The 20,877-nt window shown below is 39.1% G+C and overlaps 1 protein-coding gene across 3 annotated transcripts in view; it reads left to right on the forward strand.

The window, feature by feature from the left end:
* Positions 1-20,877, forward strand: part of nup153 (nucleoporin 153) — a 73,514-nt gene that overhangs the window by 38,370 nt on the left and 14,267 nt on the right. For 2 of the 3 annotated variants that reach the window (XM_072283582.1, XM_072283584.1), the window contains exons 16-18: positions 3,069-3,677; positions 8,853-9,032; positions 10,850-11,689. In XM_072283582.1, coding sequence (XP_072139683.1) covers positions 3,069-3,677; positions 8,853-9,032; positions 10,850-11,689 — 1,629 coding nt within the window. The remainder of the gene's footprint in view (positions 1-3,068; positions 3,678-8,852; positions 9,033-10,849; positions 11,690-20,877) is intronic. The other variant, XM_072283585.1, reaches the window with a different exon arrangement.

A 20,877-nucleotide genomic window follows, 5' to 3' on the forward strand; every position in this document is an offset into this window, starting at 1 on the left:
CCTTCCCTCTGTGTTCCATTACCACCGTTAAAATCATTGTAGCCCTAGTACAACTTCTCTTGTGTGGGTTTCCCTGAAGAAATTTTAACTGACCAAGGCACCAATTTCACTTAATGCCTCGTGTCTCAATTACATCATCAACTGGGTATTTCAGGTATCTGTACCACACCCAAACTGACGGCCTTGTCGAAAGGTTTAATCAAACCCTCAAGAACAGGCATCGACCGGCTTCTCCCTGTTTGAGCTCCTGTGTGGGTGGGCTGTCCAGGGACCCCTCGATTTGCTCCGCCACTAGTGGGAGGGACAAGTCCCAAGGCAGCACAGGTAAGGGCATTGTCTCCTATGTCTTACAAATGAGGGATCGCCTGGAGGTCTACAGAGAGGAGGCTCGGTGCAAACTGAAGAACCTAGCAGAACCAGAAGAGTTGGTATGACCAGTAGACACAGCAGTCTGAGTTCACCCTTGGTCAGAAGGTCCTTCTGCTACTTCCCACCTCCACCAACAAACTTTTGGTCATGTGGTAGGGGCCTTTTGAAGTCCTGAGGAAGCAAGGTCCAGACAACTATGAAGTGTTCCATCTGGGGAAAGGAAAGGCTTCTCAGACAGGGGAAAGAGGATGAAGAACAGCTGGTGTTTTACCTTAGTCAGAAGATGCTCCCACAGGAGGTAAGATATTCCACTGTTGAAAAGGAAGCTCTTGCCATAAAATGGGCCTTGGGAAGACTGGTATTACTTGCTAGACAGATAATTCATTCTAGAGACCGACCACAGTGAATGCATCATGAGATGGTACCTGGCTCTACAACCATTCCATTTCAACATCCGTCATAAGGCAGGGCAGCACAATGTCATGGCAGACTATCTTTCCTGATTGCCCACCTTGTACAATTCAGAGGAGGTAGTGGGTAATGTGACAGAACAGGTTGGCAATGCTAATTCCCCGCTAATCTTGCCCCTTTGCCTGGTTAGTCACATCCCTGGTCTAGTTAACTAGCTGGGCTGTTCAGGTTCCTGGAATGTGGGTGTGACATGATAGGTTGGCGACGCTGATTCTCCCGCTAACATTGCCCTTTTGCCGTGTTAGTTACTTCTCCCCGTTCTGTCCCTGGTCTAGTTTTCCCAGTAGTTCACACACTTAGCCTTCCCATTCTGCAGTCCTTGGGAGAACATTTACACACCCCAACAGCAAAACAATCAAAGCAATTGGCTAATCAAAGCAACCCCTTCAGTTAACATGCTCTACTGTTTATAGCTCATAAAAATAAGGATTCTTGACACACCCACAGGCATTCCAAACAGATTCATTTACTTTCCCTCACACTGTTACATTGGTTTGTAGACAGCAGAACAGCTCCCATCGCATACATTACCTCTCATGTAAACACAGCACACTTCCTGGCTGCCATCGTGGCCCCAAAAGACATGAGGGACAGTTTGGGGCATCCTAAAATAATGCCTGGGTTAGTCGGAGCAGGCACACCACACACAATGCAGGCAACACCACTGGTGGTGAAGCGTTTTTCTTTTTATAATCATCCGAGCATGTGGCTACTGATCTATGGGTTTGACTAAAGCATTTGTTGTGGAATAAAACTGTAGGATGTTCGAATCCCTTTTTAAAATATTCCAATTCTGCATCTGAGATTATTATGGTCTGGTCACGTGATTATCTCCGTCCCCACCCCAGACAGCAGTATTTCCTGGTTCTTCTAGGCCAGGTTTAAGCAGATTTAAACCCTCAGTCTAGCTTTGCTAGAGAGGTGTGGAGTTTGAAGCTGATGGTTGGTGAATAGTGGTTTATTTATATTGAAAAGTTAAAGACAAAGTATGTTGTGGAAGAGCCTCTATATTTGTAAATTTTTGTATTTTTAAAAATTTGTCTACTTGTAAATATTTTTCTTCACAACTTTTGGGCAGCTTTTGCACTACTTCCACCTGGCACTAAATAAAACCCCTTGCACTAATGTGTTGTTGTGGCTTTCCAACTGAGACCCTCATTGGGCACGCTTACCCACACCTGATAGCGAGATGTGACAGTGGGAAGAAAAGAGGTAAAATGGAAGGTGTGGCATCATATGTTCTTGCATGGGACAGTGTATTGAGTGAAAGTGAATGATGGTGGAGATTTTATTTGTCTTCACAACTTTTGGTTCAGTTTATTATCAAAGTATGTATGCAGAATACAACTCTTGAGATTTGCTTTCTCCAGGTAGCTATAAAGGACAGAAAACCATAGAAGTAGTTGAAAGAAAGGCATCAATCCCACCCACCCGCCACACAAGAAGAAAAACAAAAACTCACGAACCCTAAACCCACCCCCCCACCATCCTCTCCCTCACACAAAAACTTAACAGATCACCTATATGGAGAAACAACAACAAGAATATCAAACCCCAAGTCCCCAGCCAGCCAATACTGCCCACATGAGTGGATCGGGGAATCACAGAGGGAATGCTTTCTTCAGAATATTGAAAGAGGAAAGAGATACAGATGTTCGATGGAAAAGTAAAGGTTGTAGAAATTATGGATGATCTGTTCAATGTGGAGGCTGATTGGGTAAATCGTTAAAGTGGAGAGAATTTTTTTTAATTCTGTTACCACTTGACCTGAATCCCCCAGTGTTTTCAGTTTGTTTTGGATTTCTGGCATCTGTGGGTTTTAAATTCCATCTTTGGTACTTGCTAAATAACTTTGCTATTTGATAATGACATCCACTAAACTACTAAAGCACTAAACTACTGTGCTGCATTGTGTTTCCATAATGTATAACTATGAAAGTGAAAAGGATAAAAGCTGATTGCTCAGGTAAAGGGACATTTACATATTATCTTACAACAATATTCCAGTATTGCTTCTGTTTTTAACCTTTTCTTTAATGCTAATAAGTGTGTGTGTATACATTTGTGAAGCAACATGTTTTGGAGGATTTGGAAAATTCTGACTTCACTTGTAAATTTGAATTGTGTTTGGGCAAGTGGTATTAAGATAAGTGCGGTACATCCTAACTATGTAATGTTGGCAATATTGTGAACAAACGTCTTACTAATTTTTTGTTCTCTATTCCAAGAATTTACTTCGCCTTCGCCTCTGCCTTCTACTCAAAGTGCTGTCAATTCCTTGATCAGTACACCAGTTACTGTGAAATCTATACCATTAACTACTGGAAAAAATGAAAACTCCAGCACACTTGGATTTGGAGATAAGTTCAAACCAATTGAAGGTTCATGGCAGTGTGGTTCCTGCTTATTACAAAACAAAAGTACAGATAGAAAATGCATTGCTTGTCAGACTGCTAATTCATCACCTCCCATAGAGACTAATATTGAGTCAGCCAACAGGAACAAAGTTTCTGTAGAGACTCCTTTGGGTTTTGGAGAGAAATTCAAGCCTTCAGTGGATAGCTGGAACTGTGATTGCTGTTTCATTCAAAATAATTCAGAAGCTGTCAAATGTATAGCTTGTGAAAAACCAAAACCTGGAACTGCAATTAAATCTGCGCTGACTTTGCCTATGACAACTGAAAGAACAAGAACAGAGACTGACTCTTCCAGCAGTACCTCTAAGGCACTAGCAGATCAGTTTAAGAAACCTGAAGGAGTTTGGGATTGTGCCAGTTGCTTTGTACAAAACAAGGCTGAGGACAGCAAGTGTGTGGCCTGTCAGAATGCTAAGCCAGGTATGTGGTGATTTTTTTTAATATAAATTATTCACAGTATGTACAGGGCTATCAAAGCTTCAATTGGTGCATCAGAAAGTAGTAATGGACTGCTTCTGGATTGCTGTTGTCCTTTGATGCAAGAAATTCCAGGATTTATTCCAATGGTCAAAGAAGATTGGTGTCCATTCAAAATAGGCTGCTGTGTGAATTATCCACTATAGGCCTCACGAGCTTGCAATTAAAGGTGCAAGAAGTAAGGCAATTACTCTCGAGCCTGGTGTGGTATTCATGATGATCGAGTCATCAGCTCCAGTTCCCTATTTCATTCACTGGCATTTTTTATTCAAAGCTTTGTATATTGCTGTATCTTAATACGCCAACATGCTCACGACTTCTTATTCTACCTCATAGTGGTCCTTGTAGTTGTCTACCTGCACTATACTTTCTCTACTATATTCTGCAGGTTTTTTTTCCCATTTGTATTACCTCCACATGCTTATGTATAGAATGATCTGTCTGAATGGAATGTAAGCAAAAGCCTTTCATTATATAAGACCATAAGGCATAGAACTTTTAATGCCATGACAATGAAGAAATACCAAACTCTGCCTTAACTACACCCAACGACCTGTCCTCTGCAGCTGCCTGTGGTACCAAATGCCACAAATTCACCACCCTGTGGCTAAAGAAATTTCTCTGCATCTCTGTTTTAAATGGACTCTCCTCTATCCTGAGGTTGTGCCCTCTTGTCTTTGACTCCCCGATCATGGAAAACGTCCTTTCTACATCTGCTCTGTCTAGGCCTTTCAACATTCGAAAGATTACAATGAGATACCCCCTCATCCTTCTAAATTCCAGTGAGTGCAGACCCAGAACTATCAAACATTCCTTGTATGATCACCCTTTCATTCTGGAATCATCCTTGTGAACCTCCTCTGAATCCTCTCCAATGCCATCACATCTTTTCTCAGATGTGGAGCCCAAAACTGTTCACAGTACTCAAGGTAAGGTCTCACCAGTTCCTTATAAAGTTTCAGCATCACACCTCTGCTCTTGAATTCTAGACCTCTTGAAATGAATGGTAACATTGCATTTGCCTTTCTCACTACTGACCCTACCTGCAAGTTAACCTTTAGGGTGTTTTGTACAAGGGCCCTCAAGTCCATTTGCATCTCAGATGCGTGGATTTTCTCCCCATTTAGAAAATAGTCTGCACATTTATTTCTTTTACCGAAGTGCATGACCATGCATTTTCCAATATTGTATTTCATTTGCCACTTTCTTACCCATTCTCCTAATTTATCTAAGTCCTTCTGTGTAGCCTATCTGTTTCTTCAATACTACCTGCCCCTCCACCAATATTCACATCATTTGCAAACTTGGCAACAAAGCCATCTATTCTATCATCTAAATAATTGATATACAGTATAAAAAGTGGTCCCAACACCGACCCCTACAGAGCACCACTACTCACTGGCAGCCAACCAGAATAGGATTCTTTTATTCCCACTCGCTGCCTCCTACCAATCAGCTAATATTCTAACCATGTTAGTAACTTTCCTGTAATACCATGCGCTCTTAACTGGGTAAGCAGCCTCACGTGTAGCACCTTATCAAAAGCCTTCTGCAAGTCCAAATATACAACATCCACTGCATCCTCTGTATCTTTTCAAAGAATTCCAGCAGGTTCATCAGGCAAGATTTTTCCTTTAAGGAAACCATGCTAGCTTTGTCCTATCTTGTACTGTGTCACCAAGTACTTCATAGCCTCATCCTTAAATCTTCCAAACCACTGAGGCTAGGCTAACTGGTCTATAATTTTCTTTCTTCTGCCTTCCTCCCTTCTTAAAAAGTGGAGTGACATTTGCAATCTTGTAGTCCTCTGGCACCATGCCAGTGCTCAGTGATTTTTGAAAGATCATTACTAATGCCTCCAGAATCACTACGGCTACCTCTTTCAGAACCTTGCATATCTTGGATGTGTGCCAATAATAAGCCAATTAGCAGCTACTATTCATACATAGAGCATTGGTGTAGAAAATATCCAAGATTCTGATTTGACGGAGTGAACTTTTCTTAATCTGTATCCTGAATTCCCTTACTCTGAGATTTTAACCCAAATTCTCCATTTGGGGTAAGCCCCCGCTACTCTATCTTCACTATTTTACATGGTTAATTATTTGACATTACAGAGAATATTGTTTTATTCAGTCTCTCCTTGCACAGCAGAGCTCTCGATCCAGTGATCAACTTGATGAATAATCTTACTGTATCAATTCAGCAGGAATAACTGCTTCCCTGCTAACGGAGATGCAAACCACTATATTTATGGTTAGGGTTTACGAAGCTATGAAAGTAATTTTAATACTTTCTCCCATGATCAACATCATTCCATTGTTTACCTTAAATTTTCACTTCACCTTTACCTTTTTTTTGAAGAAAGTAGCAATTTTTACACATCTCCAATTTATTTTCTGCCTTCCACCTTGCAAGATCAAATATAAGATCATAAAACCTAGGAGCAGAACTAGGTCATTCGGCCCATCAAGTTTTCTCTGCCATTCGTTTTAAACTGTTCAACTCCACTCCCCTGCCTTCTCCCTGTAACCTTTGATACCCTTACTGTTAAAGGACCTGTCAACCTCTACTTTAAATATACTCAGTGACTTGGCCTCCAGAGCCATCTGTGGCAATGAATTCCACAGATTCACCACCCTCTGGCTAAAGAAATATTTCCTCATTTCTATTCTAAAGGGACATCCCTCAGTTCTGAGTCTCTGGCTGTCCAGTTCCAGACTCCCTCACTATTAGAAACATTCTTTTAAAAAAAAATCCACTTTATCTAGGCCTTTCAATATTTGAAAGGGTTCAATGAGAATGCTTTTAAACCCCCAGTGAGTGCAGACCCAGAGTACCAAATGCTCCTCATATGTTAACCCTTTTCATTCCCAAGGTCACTCTCGTGAACTTCCTCTGGACCCTCTCCAATGTCATTACATCCTTTCTTAGATAAGGGGCCCAAAATCGCTCAAAATTCTCCCAAGTACAGTCTGGCCAATGCCTTATAAAGCCTCAGCATTACATCCTTGCTTTAATATCCTAGTCCTTTCAAAATTAATACTAACATTGCATTTGCTTTCCTTACGACAGACTCAACCTGCAAGTTAATCTTTAGGGAATCCTGCATTAGTATTAAGTCCCTTTGCACCTCCAATTTTTTAATTTGCTCCCCTTTAGGTAATAGTCTACACCTTTGTTCTTTCTGTCAAAGTGCATGGCCTTGTACTTCCCTACCCTGCCTTCCACCTGCCACCTCCTTGCCCATTGTTATAATCTTTCCAAATCCTTCTGCTGACTCTGTTTCCTCAACACTTAGAAAGGTAGATTGTAGAAGCTATCTAACATCTTAATAATATTCTTATCATTATCAAAAATACTCTATCACGATCTTAGAAATGGTAAGCCCTGGTTCTTGTATATTCACTAACTTTGCATATTATCTATAACTGGGACAAAAATAACACTAGCAATGCATGAAGTTTGAAACAAAATTAGAAAATGCTGGAAACACAAGACAGGACAACGTGGAGATGGAAAGAGTGACCTTTCATTAGAATAAGCAGAAGTTGATAAATGGGCTAGTTTTTAAGTTTCAGATGAGCATTAGAATGAAATATTGTCATAAAGTGCAGACCAAGAGAAACTTAATGACAGCATTTCTATTGGTGCTGGCTGAAAATGGAAATACCCAGCAGGCATATCCGTAATTCTTTTTCATTCCCATGTTTGGCATGTTACATGTTTCCAGAATGTTCAATATTATTCACAAACCCACAATCCAATCTTTGTGTGCAGTCTTTTCCCTTCTTACACATTTTCTGATAATTCAAATATACAGTAGCACCAGTTCAACGGATTATCTACCCTGATATCTATATCTCAGAAAATTCAAATAGATGGGTTAAACACTGATTTCTTTTCCCAAAATGTCTAGACTTGCTTAAAACTGATCAATCATGTCATTTCTCCCCTTTTCACTGCCCCCACAGTTAGCTTTTACCAGGTCCCTAATTACATATTACTGATAAAACCACCTGTTCCATCTTTCTCCTTTATATTGATTCTCAACAATCTCTACAGGAAACCATTGCCCCTTATTTTCCAATGAACTTGTTCTTTTCCTCTGGAGGCAAGCACAAAAAAAACATATAATAGATCTGTTGTATTTTTGGTTCTCTTTTTTTTTCTTTTTAAATCTTTTTATTGAATAAGTATACAAAAAGGTAAGCCATATAGGCACTAATACACTGTTAGAATATAATAAAATTACAGGAGATATTAATACGAAAAAAATACAAACAATGTAATTTAAACATAACGTACCAAGGTAACATAATAGTATACTAATTTTTATATATATATCAATAGAGAAAAGAAAAAAAAAACCCAAAAAAAACCCACCGTGCAACTAACTAAAAGCAAAGCAAAGAAATGGGCTAACTTGAAACCAAACAGAGTTAAAAAACTTAAAATCATGTCCTCAATCCTGACCTCCATTAAAAACAGTAAAAAAAAACAAGAAGGGTATATATTTTTGGTTCTCAATATAATTCTTTCTTTGTTTTCACTAATGTCTTCATGTACATGTAAAATCTCATTTCATTTTTATTATTGAGTTAATTAAATGCGGCTTGTGTGAAAATGACAATGGCCATTTTAATTTTCAACTGTAGGATTTCATTTCCCAAATAGTAATTGCAAACAAATGTAAAACATAATAACAAAAACTCTTGAGTTGTGTTACTGATGGTGCTGTGGCAACCTTTAGGGTATCCAGCTCGACTGCTTTCAGGCAGTATCAACCACATTCATATGTGTCTGAATTGCATAGAAGCAAGGCATTTTTGGGTGAGAGATTTTCTTCCCTGAAAGATATTTGTACTGTTTGATGTAATTATGATAAACGTTACAAGTCACATTTACAGATATTGACTTCTAATTTTTAGATTTCAATTCTATTCATAGTCTGATTTATTTGTTTGCCAGCTGTGCATAGTTTATGAATAGTAAATTGCTTCATCTACCACTACCCTCCATCTTCTTGCCCCTCCCCCTCTCAAAGTATATTCTGCAAGAAATGTTTTTCACTGAAGATATTAGTGAATTCTTTCTTCTTATGAACTTTGCTTCTAGGTGTTGCTGCCAGTGTTCCTGCTTCAGTACCAGCAGGAGGAGTTCTGGGATTTGCTGACAAATTTAAGAAGCCAGCAGGGTCCTGGGATTGTGAAGCTTGCTTTGTTCAGAACTCAGCAAATGTAAATAAATGTATAGCTTGTCAGTCTGAGAAACCAGGCAACAAGACTGAATCAAAAGGTACTAACAATATTATTTATTGCTGTATCGAACAGAATGCTGTCTAATTTCGATATGCAGTATACAGAAGGTAGTTTGTAAAATCTGGCATTTCAAATTGCTAGAAACATACTGTTGATTTTCTGATTTTTTTTTAAATGTAGGGAATTAATGTTTCACATGACATCCCAAAGCAATTTACAATAATGAAGTAGTTTTTAAAATATTACTATTGCAATGAAGGAATCTAGCAACAAATTTTGAATTACAAATTTGCATGGGTACCAACAGAATAACGTTTTATTTTACTTTAGTGGTTGAGGGTTGCATATTGGCCAGGTCACCAAGGATGATTTTTCTGCTTTTTGAAAATCCCCTACTATATATCCATGGAAGAGGCCACAGTTTCCCAAATACCTTTTGTACCAAGTAGTATTTGTCTAATTTTTATGCTCAAGACTCGTGCAAGATTTACCATGCAATTTGCTGGCTTAGAGGTAGGAGTGTCGCCTAAGCCACGCCTTTTCAGTAGGTGTGGTCTGATTCTAACCCTATTAATGGCTCTGCAAGTAAATATTGTAATTCAGTTTGTTATGCAATGTTGGTTGTACAGCTGAGTAGTTGAAACCTCTTGACAGTTCACAAAATAAGCAAGTTACAAAATAAACTTGGTACTTAAATTTAAAGTGCTCTGGTCTTTTTTCTTGAGGTATGCTAACCTGAAATATTTGTTCTGATTGATTTTGTTTAAAGTTTTTGCAATTGTTTGTTTCATTGGCCTGGACTTTACAATCTGTGCCACTTGCTGATGAAGATGCCAATTATCTTTTGCATTTAAATCCCTTACTTCCAGCTTCTTTCGGTTAAGACTGGGTTTTTTTTTGATGTGTAAACATATTATAGCTTAGGTAGTAGGCAATATACCTTTTTATAAATACAGCTCTGTGGTGATAAAAGTTCTGATCAACTTTTCTATATATCGTAAGGTTGGCTTGGAGTTGGGTAGTGGGAGGGTGGGGTGGTAACTAATTTTATACAATTCTACTATGGGTGTTTTTCCTTAACTGTTATGAACTGTACATTTGATATGTTTGTTTTGCACTGTATAAACCTTTTTTACTGTTTTTGTTGCATTGTAGAAACTTAATTGAAAAATTAATAAAAAAGATGCCAATTAAAAGCTGTTAATCACTATTTTGACATTTGTCTTTAAGAAGTTAGTTTATTTAATTGTTTTACCATTTCCCCATATCTCATGAATTTTCCCATTTTATATTGTGCTCTTCTACTCTTCATTAATCATTTTATTTTTACATATTTTAAACTCCTTTTGGAGTCCACAATTTTTCTCTGTAAATTTGCTTACACTTTTATTTTTTGCTCTCTTAATTCTTTGTTCTTTTTGAAACTTGAACTGATCCCAGTCCTTGGGTTTGCCAGTCTGACAATTTTATAACTCCTCTTTAGATGTAGTCCCATCCTTGACAACGTTTATTCGCTATGTTTGGTTGCTTTTTCTTTTGTATTTTTACACAGGGAAGAAATACATAATGGTTGTAGTTCCTGTATTTGTACCTATCCACTGTTAAGCCTTTTAATGAAGCTTACTGATCTGCTGTAGCTGACTTCTTTAATTCATAATTTGTGCATATTGGAGGTATGCAGATTTATTCTAGCTACTTTTTACCTTGCAAAATATGTCTCTGAGGAGATGTATAGATGGTTACATTTCCATGGTGTGCGATGTTGCTTAAACTTAAAATATTAGTATTAAAATAAGAGTATATTCTTCATTGATATAAGTGTACAACTTAATGTATTACTTATTTTGCATGCAGAGCCTGACTCATCCGCAGTACCAGCAGTTACTTCGACATTCGTATTTGGCATCCAGTCCTCGACAACAGACTCTTTGCAAAGTAACAATGATGCAACAAGATTTAAGTTTGGAAATCAGGGTGGTTTTAAATTTGGTACATCTGATTCTAGTTCATCAACTAGTGCCTTTGGAGGACTTAAGTTTGAGGCCATTGAAGGCTTCAAGTTTGGAGTTAATTCTACAGAGAAAGGACCAGATGGAAACAAAGAGAATAATTCTAAAACAGCTTCTGGCTATAGCTTTAACTTTGGCAGCCAGATCTCAACTTCAGTTTCAACTGCTACTAAGTTTGGTGTCTCAGATACCAGTCAGCAAAATCCAAAAAGTGGTGGTGTATTTGGGGGTTTTAAGTTCGGAACAGCTGATAAATCTGGAGATAAGAGTACACCAGGTGGTTTTAAGTTTGGGACCGAGGAGAAGAAAGAAGTCTCAACAGTACCATTTGAGCTTGATAAAACAGAAGACAGAAAGGATGAGGGAATCGAGAGTCGGGCTGTGTTTGGCAAGACAGTTGAAAAAGAACCTGTAGTTGCTTCAACTTCTGTGTTTGGGAAACCAGATGAAAAACAGGACTCTTTAAGTTCCGTTCCATTTACGTTTGGTACAAAGGATGTTGAGACGCAACCACAGTCTGAACCTTCTTTAAAAAATCCTGAGCAAACCAAAGAATCAGCATTGTCATCTGATATTTCAAAAGCAGAAGCCAAATCTGGATTTCCTTTCAATGTGGTTAAGTCAGCTGAGAAACCAGAGGTGACAGAGCCTGTGCAACAAAGATCTGTGTTTGGGGCTACTTCAGGTAAGAAATAAATTCAATATTAAAATGGAAAAACTAGATAACATAGTAATCTTAAGAATACTCCATAGCAATTTGCAGTTTGCTGTACTTTTAATGTTTATAGCTTGATGGCTGTACTACTGAATTGGTAAACATGAGGCCTGAACTACTGATCCTGGGTGAAATTATTCCATTACAGATTGGAATTTAAATTCGGGTAGTTAAATAAATTTGAATAAAAACTAATAGCAACAATCAATTCCAGTTGTTGTTAACCCATGTGAATCACTTGTACCCTTTTGCTTCTTGTAACAAGTCTGGTCAGCATGACTGTACACCCACATCTAAATGGTTGGTAGCTCTAAATCAAATCATTGGGCAAATGAACTTTGGTCTTGCTAGCAATTTTCAAATTTCTTATTTTTTTTAAATAGGTCACTATTGGGAAATATCAACTAACTCGTATCTAACCAAATCCCACCATTTGAAATAAGGACCACTTAATCTAATATTTGGAACAATAACAGCTTAAAAGATAATATTGACTAAGTCATTCCTGAATGGTATCCCTGCTGCCATGTGACTGGGAAATAGAGCATCAGTAAGCTTATATTCAGAATTCTGAAATGGGTCTAGAAACCATTGCCAGTTGACTCCAGTAAGAATGAGTACTATGTCCTGCTTGGTTTATCTTTCTCCCCTCCCCAACATTCATTTTTAAAATATTATTAATCAAAATGTATGGCTTGTTAAATAATTATATATTCTGCTTCCATTGATTCAAATAGCAATTTGTTTTATTTCAATGGGTGTAATGACATTGGCCAAATTCCTAGATGAACAGTTGGAGCTCTGGACCATTGGTCCAACAATAGGAATTTGACCTCTGTCATAGCAACAGGGAAATTTAAATTCAAGCAATTAAATAAATCCTGAAATTAGAGAGAAGGCTGGTAAATCTCTTGTAGAAATTCAATCTGTCTGACATTCCATCAAAAACCTGCGAATGTTGGAAAGCTGAAATGAAAGCAGAATGTGCTGGAAAAGCCTCAGCAGGTCAGGCAGCATAAATGTTACGAGAAATAGAGTTATTATCAGTGCTGGGAAAGTTGAAAGCAAAGTAGTTTTAAATTGCATAGTGGGTTGCAGGTAAACAAATTTTATTATTCAGTCTCCTAGGACTTCAATATGCAGGTTGTTTGGAAAAATTAGTTTGGTGCTGTATCCAAGAGAGTCAATTTCTTGAATGCCTACGAGATGGTTTTTAGAGCAGCTCGTGGTTGAGCCCATTAGAGGGATCAGCTATCCTGGATAGGGTGTTGTGCAATGAACTGTAATTGGCTTGGGAGCTTAAAGAAAGGAACCCTTAGGGGCAAGTGATCATCATATGTTACAATTCGCCCTACAATATGAGAAGGAGTAGCTAAAGTTAGATGCGTCAGATGTGTCTGTTAGATTGTCAGTAAAGGGGATTACAGAGGCATGAGAGAGGAGCTGGCCAAAATTGATTGGAAAGGAACACTAGCAGGGATGATGTCTGAGCAGTAATGGCTGGAATTTCTAGAAGCTATTTAGAAGGTGTAACATTCTAAAGAAGACATCCTAATGGCAGGATGATGCAACCATTGACGAGAAGTCAAAGCCAAAAAGAGGGCATATAATAGAGCAAAATTAGTGAAAAGTTATAGGATTGGGAAGCCCTTTAAAAATCAACAGAAGGCAACTAAAAAAATAATAAAGAAAGAAAAGATGGAATACGAAGGTAAGCTAATCAGTAATATTAAAGAGGATACAAAATGTTTTTTCTGATACATAAAGTGTGAAAGAGAGGCAAGAGTAAATATCGGACCGCTGGATAATGATGCTGGAGAGGTAGTAATGAGGGATGAGGAAATGGTGGAAGAAATGAATGCGTATTTGCATCAGTTTTTATTGTGGAAGACACTAGCAGAATACCAGAAGTTCGAGAGTGTCAGGGGGCAGAAGTGTGTGAAGTTACCATGACTAGGGAGAAGGTTCTTGGGGAAACAAGAAGGTCAGAAGATAAGTCACCTGGACCAGATGGTCTACACCCCAAGATTCTGAAAGAGGTGGCTGAAGAGATTGTGGGGGCATTAGTAATAATCTTTCAAGAAACAATAGATTCTAGCATGGTTTCAGAGGACTGGAAATTTGCAAATGTTGCCCCACTCTTCAGGAAGGGATAGGTGCAGAAAAAAGGACATTTTAGGTTCAGTGGTTGTGAAGATGTTGGAGATTGTTAAGGATGTGGTTTTGGGCTAGGCCGTAATCAACATAGTTTCCTTAAGAGAAAATCTTGCCTGACAAATCTATTGGAATTCTTTGAAGAAAAAAACAAGCAGGATAGACAAAGAATAGGTAGATGTTGTGTACCTGTATTTTCAGAAGGCTTTTGGCCAGATGCCACATATGAAGCTCCTTGACATGTTAAGAGCGCATGGTATTATAGGAAAGATGCAAACTAGCATGGATAGAGCATTGGCTGATTGTCAGGAGGCAAAAAGTAGGAATAAATGGAGCCTTTTCTGGTTGGCTGCTGGTGACTAGTGGTGTTCCACAGGAGCCTGTGTTGGCGCCACTTCATTTTACATTATCTGTCCGTGATTTGGATGATGGAATTGATGGATTTTTGGCCAAATTTGCAGATGATACGAACATAGGTGGAGGGACATACAGTTTTGAGGAAGCAGAGAGGCTACAGGAGGACTTAGATTAGGAGAATGGGCAAAGAAGTGGAAGATAAAATGCAGTGTCAGGAAGTGTATGGTCATACACTTTAGTAGAAGAATTAAAAACGTAGACTATTTTCTAAATGGAGAGAAAATTCAAAATTTTGACTTGCAAAGGGACTTGGGAGTCCTCGTGTAGAATTCACTAAAGGTTAATTTGCAGGTTGAGTCTGGTGAGGAAGGCCAATGCAATGTTAGCATTCATTTCAAGAGGATTAGTGTATAAAAGCAAGAATGTAATGCTGAGGCTTTATAAAGCACTGGTGAGTATTGTGAGCAGTTTTAGATAGATAGATAGATATACTTTATTAATCCGGAGGGAAATTTGGTTTCATTACAGCCGCACCAACCAAGAATAGAGCGTAAATATAGCAATACAAAAAACAAATAGAGGCTTTTCAGCCTAGAAAGGATATGCTGATATTGGAGAGGGTTCAAAGAAGGTTCACAGAAATGATTCTGGGATTGAAAGGCTTGTCATATGAGGAGCATTTGATGTCTCTGGCCTGTACTCACTGGAATTCAGAAGAATGAGAGGTGACCTCATTGAAACCTATCAGATGTTGAAAGGTTTTGATAGAGTGGCTGTGGGGAGGATGTTTTCTATGGTGGGGAAGTCTAAGACCAGAGGACATAGCCTCAGAATAGAGGGATGTACTTTTAGAACGAAGATGAGGGAGAATTTCGTTAGCCAGAGAGTGGTGAATCTGTTCCACAGGTGGCTGTGGAGGCCAAGTCACTGGGTATATTTAAGGCAGAGGTTGATAGATTCTTGATTTAGTCCGGGTATGAAGGGATACAGGGAGAAGGCAGGATGTTGGGGCTCAGAGGAAAAATGATTGGCCATGATGAAATGGTGAAGCAGACTCGTTGGGTCAAATGGACAAATTCTGCTTCTATATCTTATGGTCTTATGATCTGATCTTTATTAGCTGTTTTTTTTTGCCTCCTGTAACTTTATTTCTATATCTTTGTTTTGCTGTTCTTCTGTTCCTTTAAACTATATTTGGTACATTTGTGCTTTGATTCTTCCTTCTAAAATCTCTTTGTGGTTAGAACCATAGAACACTACAGCACAGGAAAAGCAGGCCATTCGGCTCTTTTAGTCTGTGCCGAAACTTTATTCCGCTAGTCCCATTGACCTGCACCTAGTCCATAACCCTCCAGACCTCTCCCATCCGTGTATCTAACCAATTTATTCTTAAAACTTAAGAGTGAGCCTGCATTTACCACTTCAGATGGCAGCTCGTTCCACACTCCCACCACTCTCTGAGTGAAGAAGTTCCCTCTAGTATTCCCCCTAAACTTTTCCCCTTTCACCCTAAAGCCATGTCCTCTCGTATTTATCTCTCCTAATCTAAGTGGAAAGAGCCTACTCGCATTTACTCTGTCTATACTCATAATTTTGTAAACCTCTTTTTTAAAAAAAAACTCCCCTCGTTCTTCTGCGCTCCAAGGAATAAAGTCCTAACCTGTTCAATCTTTCCCTGTAACTCAACTCATGAAGACCCGGCAACATCCTAGTAAATCTTCTCAGCACTCTTTCAGTCTTTCTGATATCCTTTCTATAGTTAGGTGACCAGAACTGCACACAATCCTCCAAATTTGGCCTCATCAATGTCTTGTATAATCTCACCATAACATTCCAACTCCTATATTCAATACTTTGATTTATGAATGCCAGGATACCAAAAGCCTTCTTTACAATCCTGTCTACCTGTGACGCCACTTTCAGGGAATTATGTATCTGAACTGCCAGATCCCATTTGTTGCTCCACACTCCTCAGTGCCCTACCATTTACTGTGTATGTCCTGCCTTGATTTGTCCTTCCAAAATGCAACACCTCACACTTGTCATTTTCTGGCCCATTTTTCCAGTTGGTTCACATCCCTCTGCAAGCTTTGAAAGCCTTCCTCGCTGTCCACAACGCCACCAATCTTAGTGTCATCAGCAAACTTGCTGATCCAGTTTACCACATTATCATCTAGATTAGTGGTCGCCAACCTTTTTAATCCCAAGATCCCCAACTTCGGCCTTAGTGAAAGGCAAGATCTACCTACCAAATCGTTTAGAGAAAAAACAACTCAGGATATACTTCCAACTTGAGGCCTATTATTTGGGCTAATTGTATTTGAATTACATAAAATGCTTTTGTCAAACTTTCAAATTAATTCAACCAAGAAAACACTGTAACTAGCATATCAAACAGGCCATAGCTGACTTTCTTTAAGAATATTACAATACTTCATACTTTTGTACTTCTACTTTAAACTTCATGTCCAAAGGAACAACTTTATCTGGGACGGCAAAACCAATGCGGCGGAGGGGCTTATTCACATGTGCACAGAAAAGACCGGAAGTAAAACCCCACAACCCCAGAAACGACCTCTGTTTACAAACAGTTGTCTGTAGTGGGGGTATTGCTATATTACCAATATCCTAATTGGTATTAACTTATCTTTATAATGCTCACATTAAGACACTTCTTCCCCCTTTAAATTTCAACATTCCCCAAACATAAAAGAACTGGGAAACAAAAAAAAACAGTGGTGTCATTAGTTTGCGTACCCCTGAAACTTATACTAGTGTCTCAGTAACATCTTACCAATACAAAACACCTGAAAAACGTGGCAGATTCAACATTCAGTCTAACCAAGCAAACTGTCCATTCAAATATTCAGTCTGTCAGGAGGTTTGCGAGGGTGCTGTGCTGCAATGGTTTGTTGACTTGCTGCCTGAGATAAAGAAACGAGGAGCACAAGGAACTGTCAGATGATGCGTGGCTACTGGATTTAGGATTTCTGACAGACCTAACAGCTAAATTAAATGCACTTAACAATGATCTCATGGGAAAAGACCAACACCTGCCCCACATGATAAGCGCAGTTAATGCGTTTAAGGCCAAGCTCGATGTTTGGATGTCAAATTTGAAGAACGGGAGGCTGACATACTTTCCCAACTTGGAGAAACTGTTATAGGCCACCAAGAAAAGAAAATGCTTTTCGCCCTGAGCAGTACTGTGCTTACCTAGACAAACTGGCAATAGAGTTCAATCGGTGTTTTGGGGAGTTAAACGTCCTGAAAGATATTGCTGCACTTATTTCAAACCACTTTCTGCTGATCGATATAGAACAGATACCAACCAAATTCCAGCAAGTAATTAGTGTGCCAAGTGATATTGAAATGGAAATAATTTATTTGCAAAATGACATCGGGCTTAAAGTAAGATTAAGAGATGGTGATTTTGTGGGGGGGGGGGGCGCTACTTCAGGTCAACTTATCTGTGTGAAATTGCATTTTCACAGCTGAAAATTATTAAATCTAAATACAGGAGCTATCTTACTGACAGACACTTCACAGGCTGGCTGTCGGTAGTTATGAGCCAAATTTCAGGGAACTAGCAGAAAGTATTCAGCCCCAGTCATCACACTGAGTGCAACGGTCAATTTTTATTCATTTATTTTTCATGTTGAAATAAAATTAAATAATGAAACTTAGAATTAAAGGTGTTGTAATGTGAGCATTATAAAGATAAGTTAATACCAATTAGGATAATGGTAATATAGCAATAATCCTGCTATGGAAAGCTGTTTGTAAACAGAGGTTGTTTCCAGGGTTGCGGGGTTTTACTTCCGGTCTTTTCTGCGCATGTGTGTGTATAAGCCCCTCCGCCACATAGGTTTCGCCATCCCAGATAAAGTTGCTCCGTTGGACATGAAGTTGTCGAGTAGTCCTTTTTCAAAGTAGAAGTTACTACATATGATTCACATATGTGGTCTAGGGGTAAAATTTGCTTTTGCATCAAAAGCTTTATCAGGCATAATATATTTGTGTATTTCTTTTTCTTTTTTTTTGGGATCTACTGGGAAAGTCTCAAAGATCGACTGGTTGGCGACCACTAATCTAGATCATTGATATAAACAACAAACACCAATGGTCCCTGAGGCACACCACTTAGTCACAGGCCTCCAGTCTGAGAAGCAATCAACCACTACCACTCTCTGTCTTCTCCCACACAGCCAATTTCAAATCCAGTTTACAACCTCTCCATGGATACCTAGTGTCTGGGACCTTGTCAAAGGCCTTACTAAAGTCCATGTAGACAACATCTACAGCCTTTCTTGGTAACCTCCTCACAAAACAAATACTTAATGTTAGACCATTGAGAAGTCCAATAAAATTCATTTAAAATACATACATAATACTATATTAACACTTTTATTTTTGCAGAAGTCAGGGTGTCCAATTGCAAATATGAATGCTCAATTTCCTAAAAAGTTTCCCTGGGAAATCTGGCACAAAATTGTATACCAAGTTTTATCTGCTTCAGCAATCTTATAAGTATTTATGGAAAGGAACTACTTAAAGGAAGATCGTCAAATTTCACGTCCTTGAATAACGGCAAATGAATTAAGCAATTTAAATTTAAGCTCTTTCTAATGTTTTAAAAGTTTAAATACATTGTTATTTTTTCTAATTAAATAATTTAAATTTGGTTCATTACCAGTAAACATTTGAGATATTCAAAGACATGACAATCTTGGACAGTCAACACAAGATCATAAGACATAGGAGCAGAACTAGGCCACGTGACCCATTAAGTCTTCCCAACATTCCATCATAGCTGATTTGTTAACCCTCTCAAACTCTTTCTCCTGCCTTTCCCCCGTAACTTTTGATGCCCTGACTAACCAAGAACCAATCAATCTCTGCTTTAGATATACTCAGTAACTTCGCCTCCACAGCCATCCGTGGCAATGAATTCCAGACTCCACCGCCTTCTGACTAAAGAAATACCTTCTCTGTCTAAATGGACATCCCCCTATTCTGCCTTGATGTACTAGCAGTATGCCTGATGTTGTAGTGTTGTGAAGGGAGAGAAGTGGGTGCAGTTACTGTTACAAGAGAGAAGGTGTTCCAAAAGCTGAAAGACCTAAAGGTCAATAAGTCACCCGGACCAGAGGAACTGCACGCTATGGTACTGAAAGAGGTAGCGTTAGAGATTGTGGTGACATTAGAAATGATCTTTCAAAAATCATTGGACTCTAGCATGGTGCCAGAGGACTGAAAAATTGAAAATATTTCTCCACTCTTTAAGGAGGAAGGCAGCAGAAAGGAAATTATAGACCAGTTAGCCTGACCTCAGTGGTTGGGAAGAAAGATGTGGTGATGGTGTATTTGGTGATACAGGACAAGATAGTACAAAGTCAGCATGGTTTCCTTCAGGGAAAATTCTGCCTGACAAACCTGTTGGAATTGTTTAAGGAGATTACAAGTAGGATAGATAATGGGGAGACAGTGGATGCTGTATATTTGGACTTTTAGAAGGCCTTTGACAAGGAGCCACACATGAGGCTGCTTACCAAGTTAAGAGCCCAAGGTATCACAGGAAAGCTACTAACATGGTTACAGCATTAATTAATTGGTAGGAGGCAGTGAGTGTGAATAAAAGGATCCTTTCCTGGTTGGCTGCCAGTGACTAGTGGTGTTCTGCAGGGTCAGTGTAGGCACCACTTCTTTTTATACTGTATATAAATGATTCAGATGATGGAATAGATGGCTTTGTTGCCAAGTTTGCAGATGATGTGAATATTGGTGGAGGGGCAGGTAGTGTTGAGGAAACAGGATGCAGAAGGATTTAGACATATTAGGAGAATAGGCAAAAAAGTGGCAAGTGAAATACAATGTTGGAAAATGCATGGTCGTGCACTTTGGCAGTAGAAATAAATGTGCAGAATACTTTCTAAACGAGGAGAAAATCCAGGAATCTGAGATGCAGAGGGATATGGGACTCCTTGTGCAGAACACCCTGAAGGTTAACTTGCAGGTTGAGTCGGTGGTGAGGAAGGCAGATGTCATGTTAGCATTTATTTCAAGAGGTCTAGAATACAAGAGCAAGCTGAGGCTTTATAAGGCACTGGTGAGGCGTCACCTTGAGTACTGTGAACAGTTTTGAGCCCCTCATCTTAGAAAAGATCTGCTGGCATTGGAGAGGGTTCAGAGGAGGTTCACAAGGATGATTCCAGGAATGAAAGGGTTATCATACGAAAAATGCTTGATGGCTGTACTTGCTGGAATTCAGAAGGATGAGGGGGGATTTCATTGGAAGGCCTAGACAGAGTAAAGGTGGAAAGGATGTTTCCCATGGCGGGAGAGTCTAGGACAAGCGGGCACAGCCTCAGGATAGAGGGGCACCCTTTCAAAACAGAGATGCGGAGAAATTTCTTTAGGCAAAGGGTGGTGAATTTGTTGCCACATGCAACTGTGGAGGCCAGGTTGTTGGGTGTATTTAAGGCAGAGGTTGATAGGTTCTTGATTGGACATGGCATCAAAGGTTATGGGGAGAAGGTTGGGAACTGGGGTGGTTGAGGAGGAGATAGGAAAAAAAAGATCAGCCATGATGGAATGGCAGAGCAGACTAGATGGGCCAGATGGCCGAATTCTGCTCCTATGTCTTA

This window comes from Mobula birostris, chromosome 19 (assembly GCF_030028105.1).
Source record: "Mobula birostris isolate sMobBir1 chromosome 19, sMobBir1.hap1, whole genome shotgun sequence".
NCBI lineage: Eukaryota > Metazoa > Chordata > Chondrichthyes > Myliobatiformes > Myliobatidae > Mobula > Mobula birostris.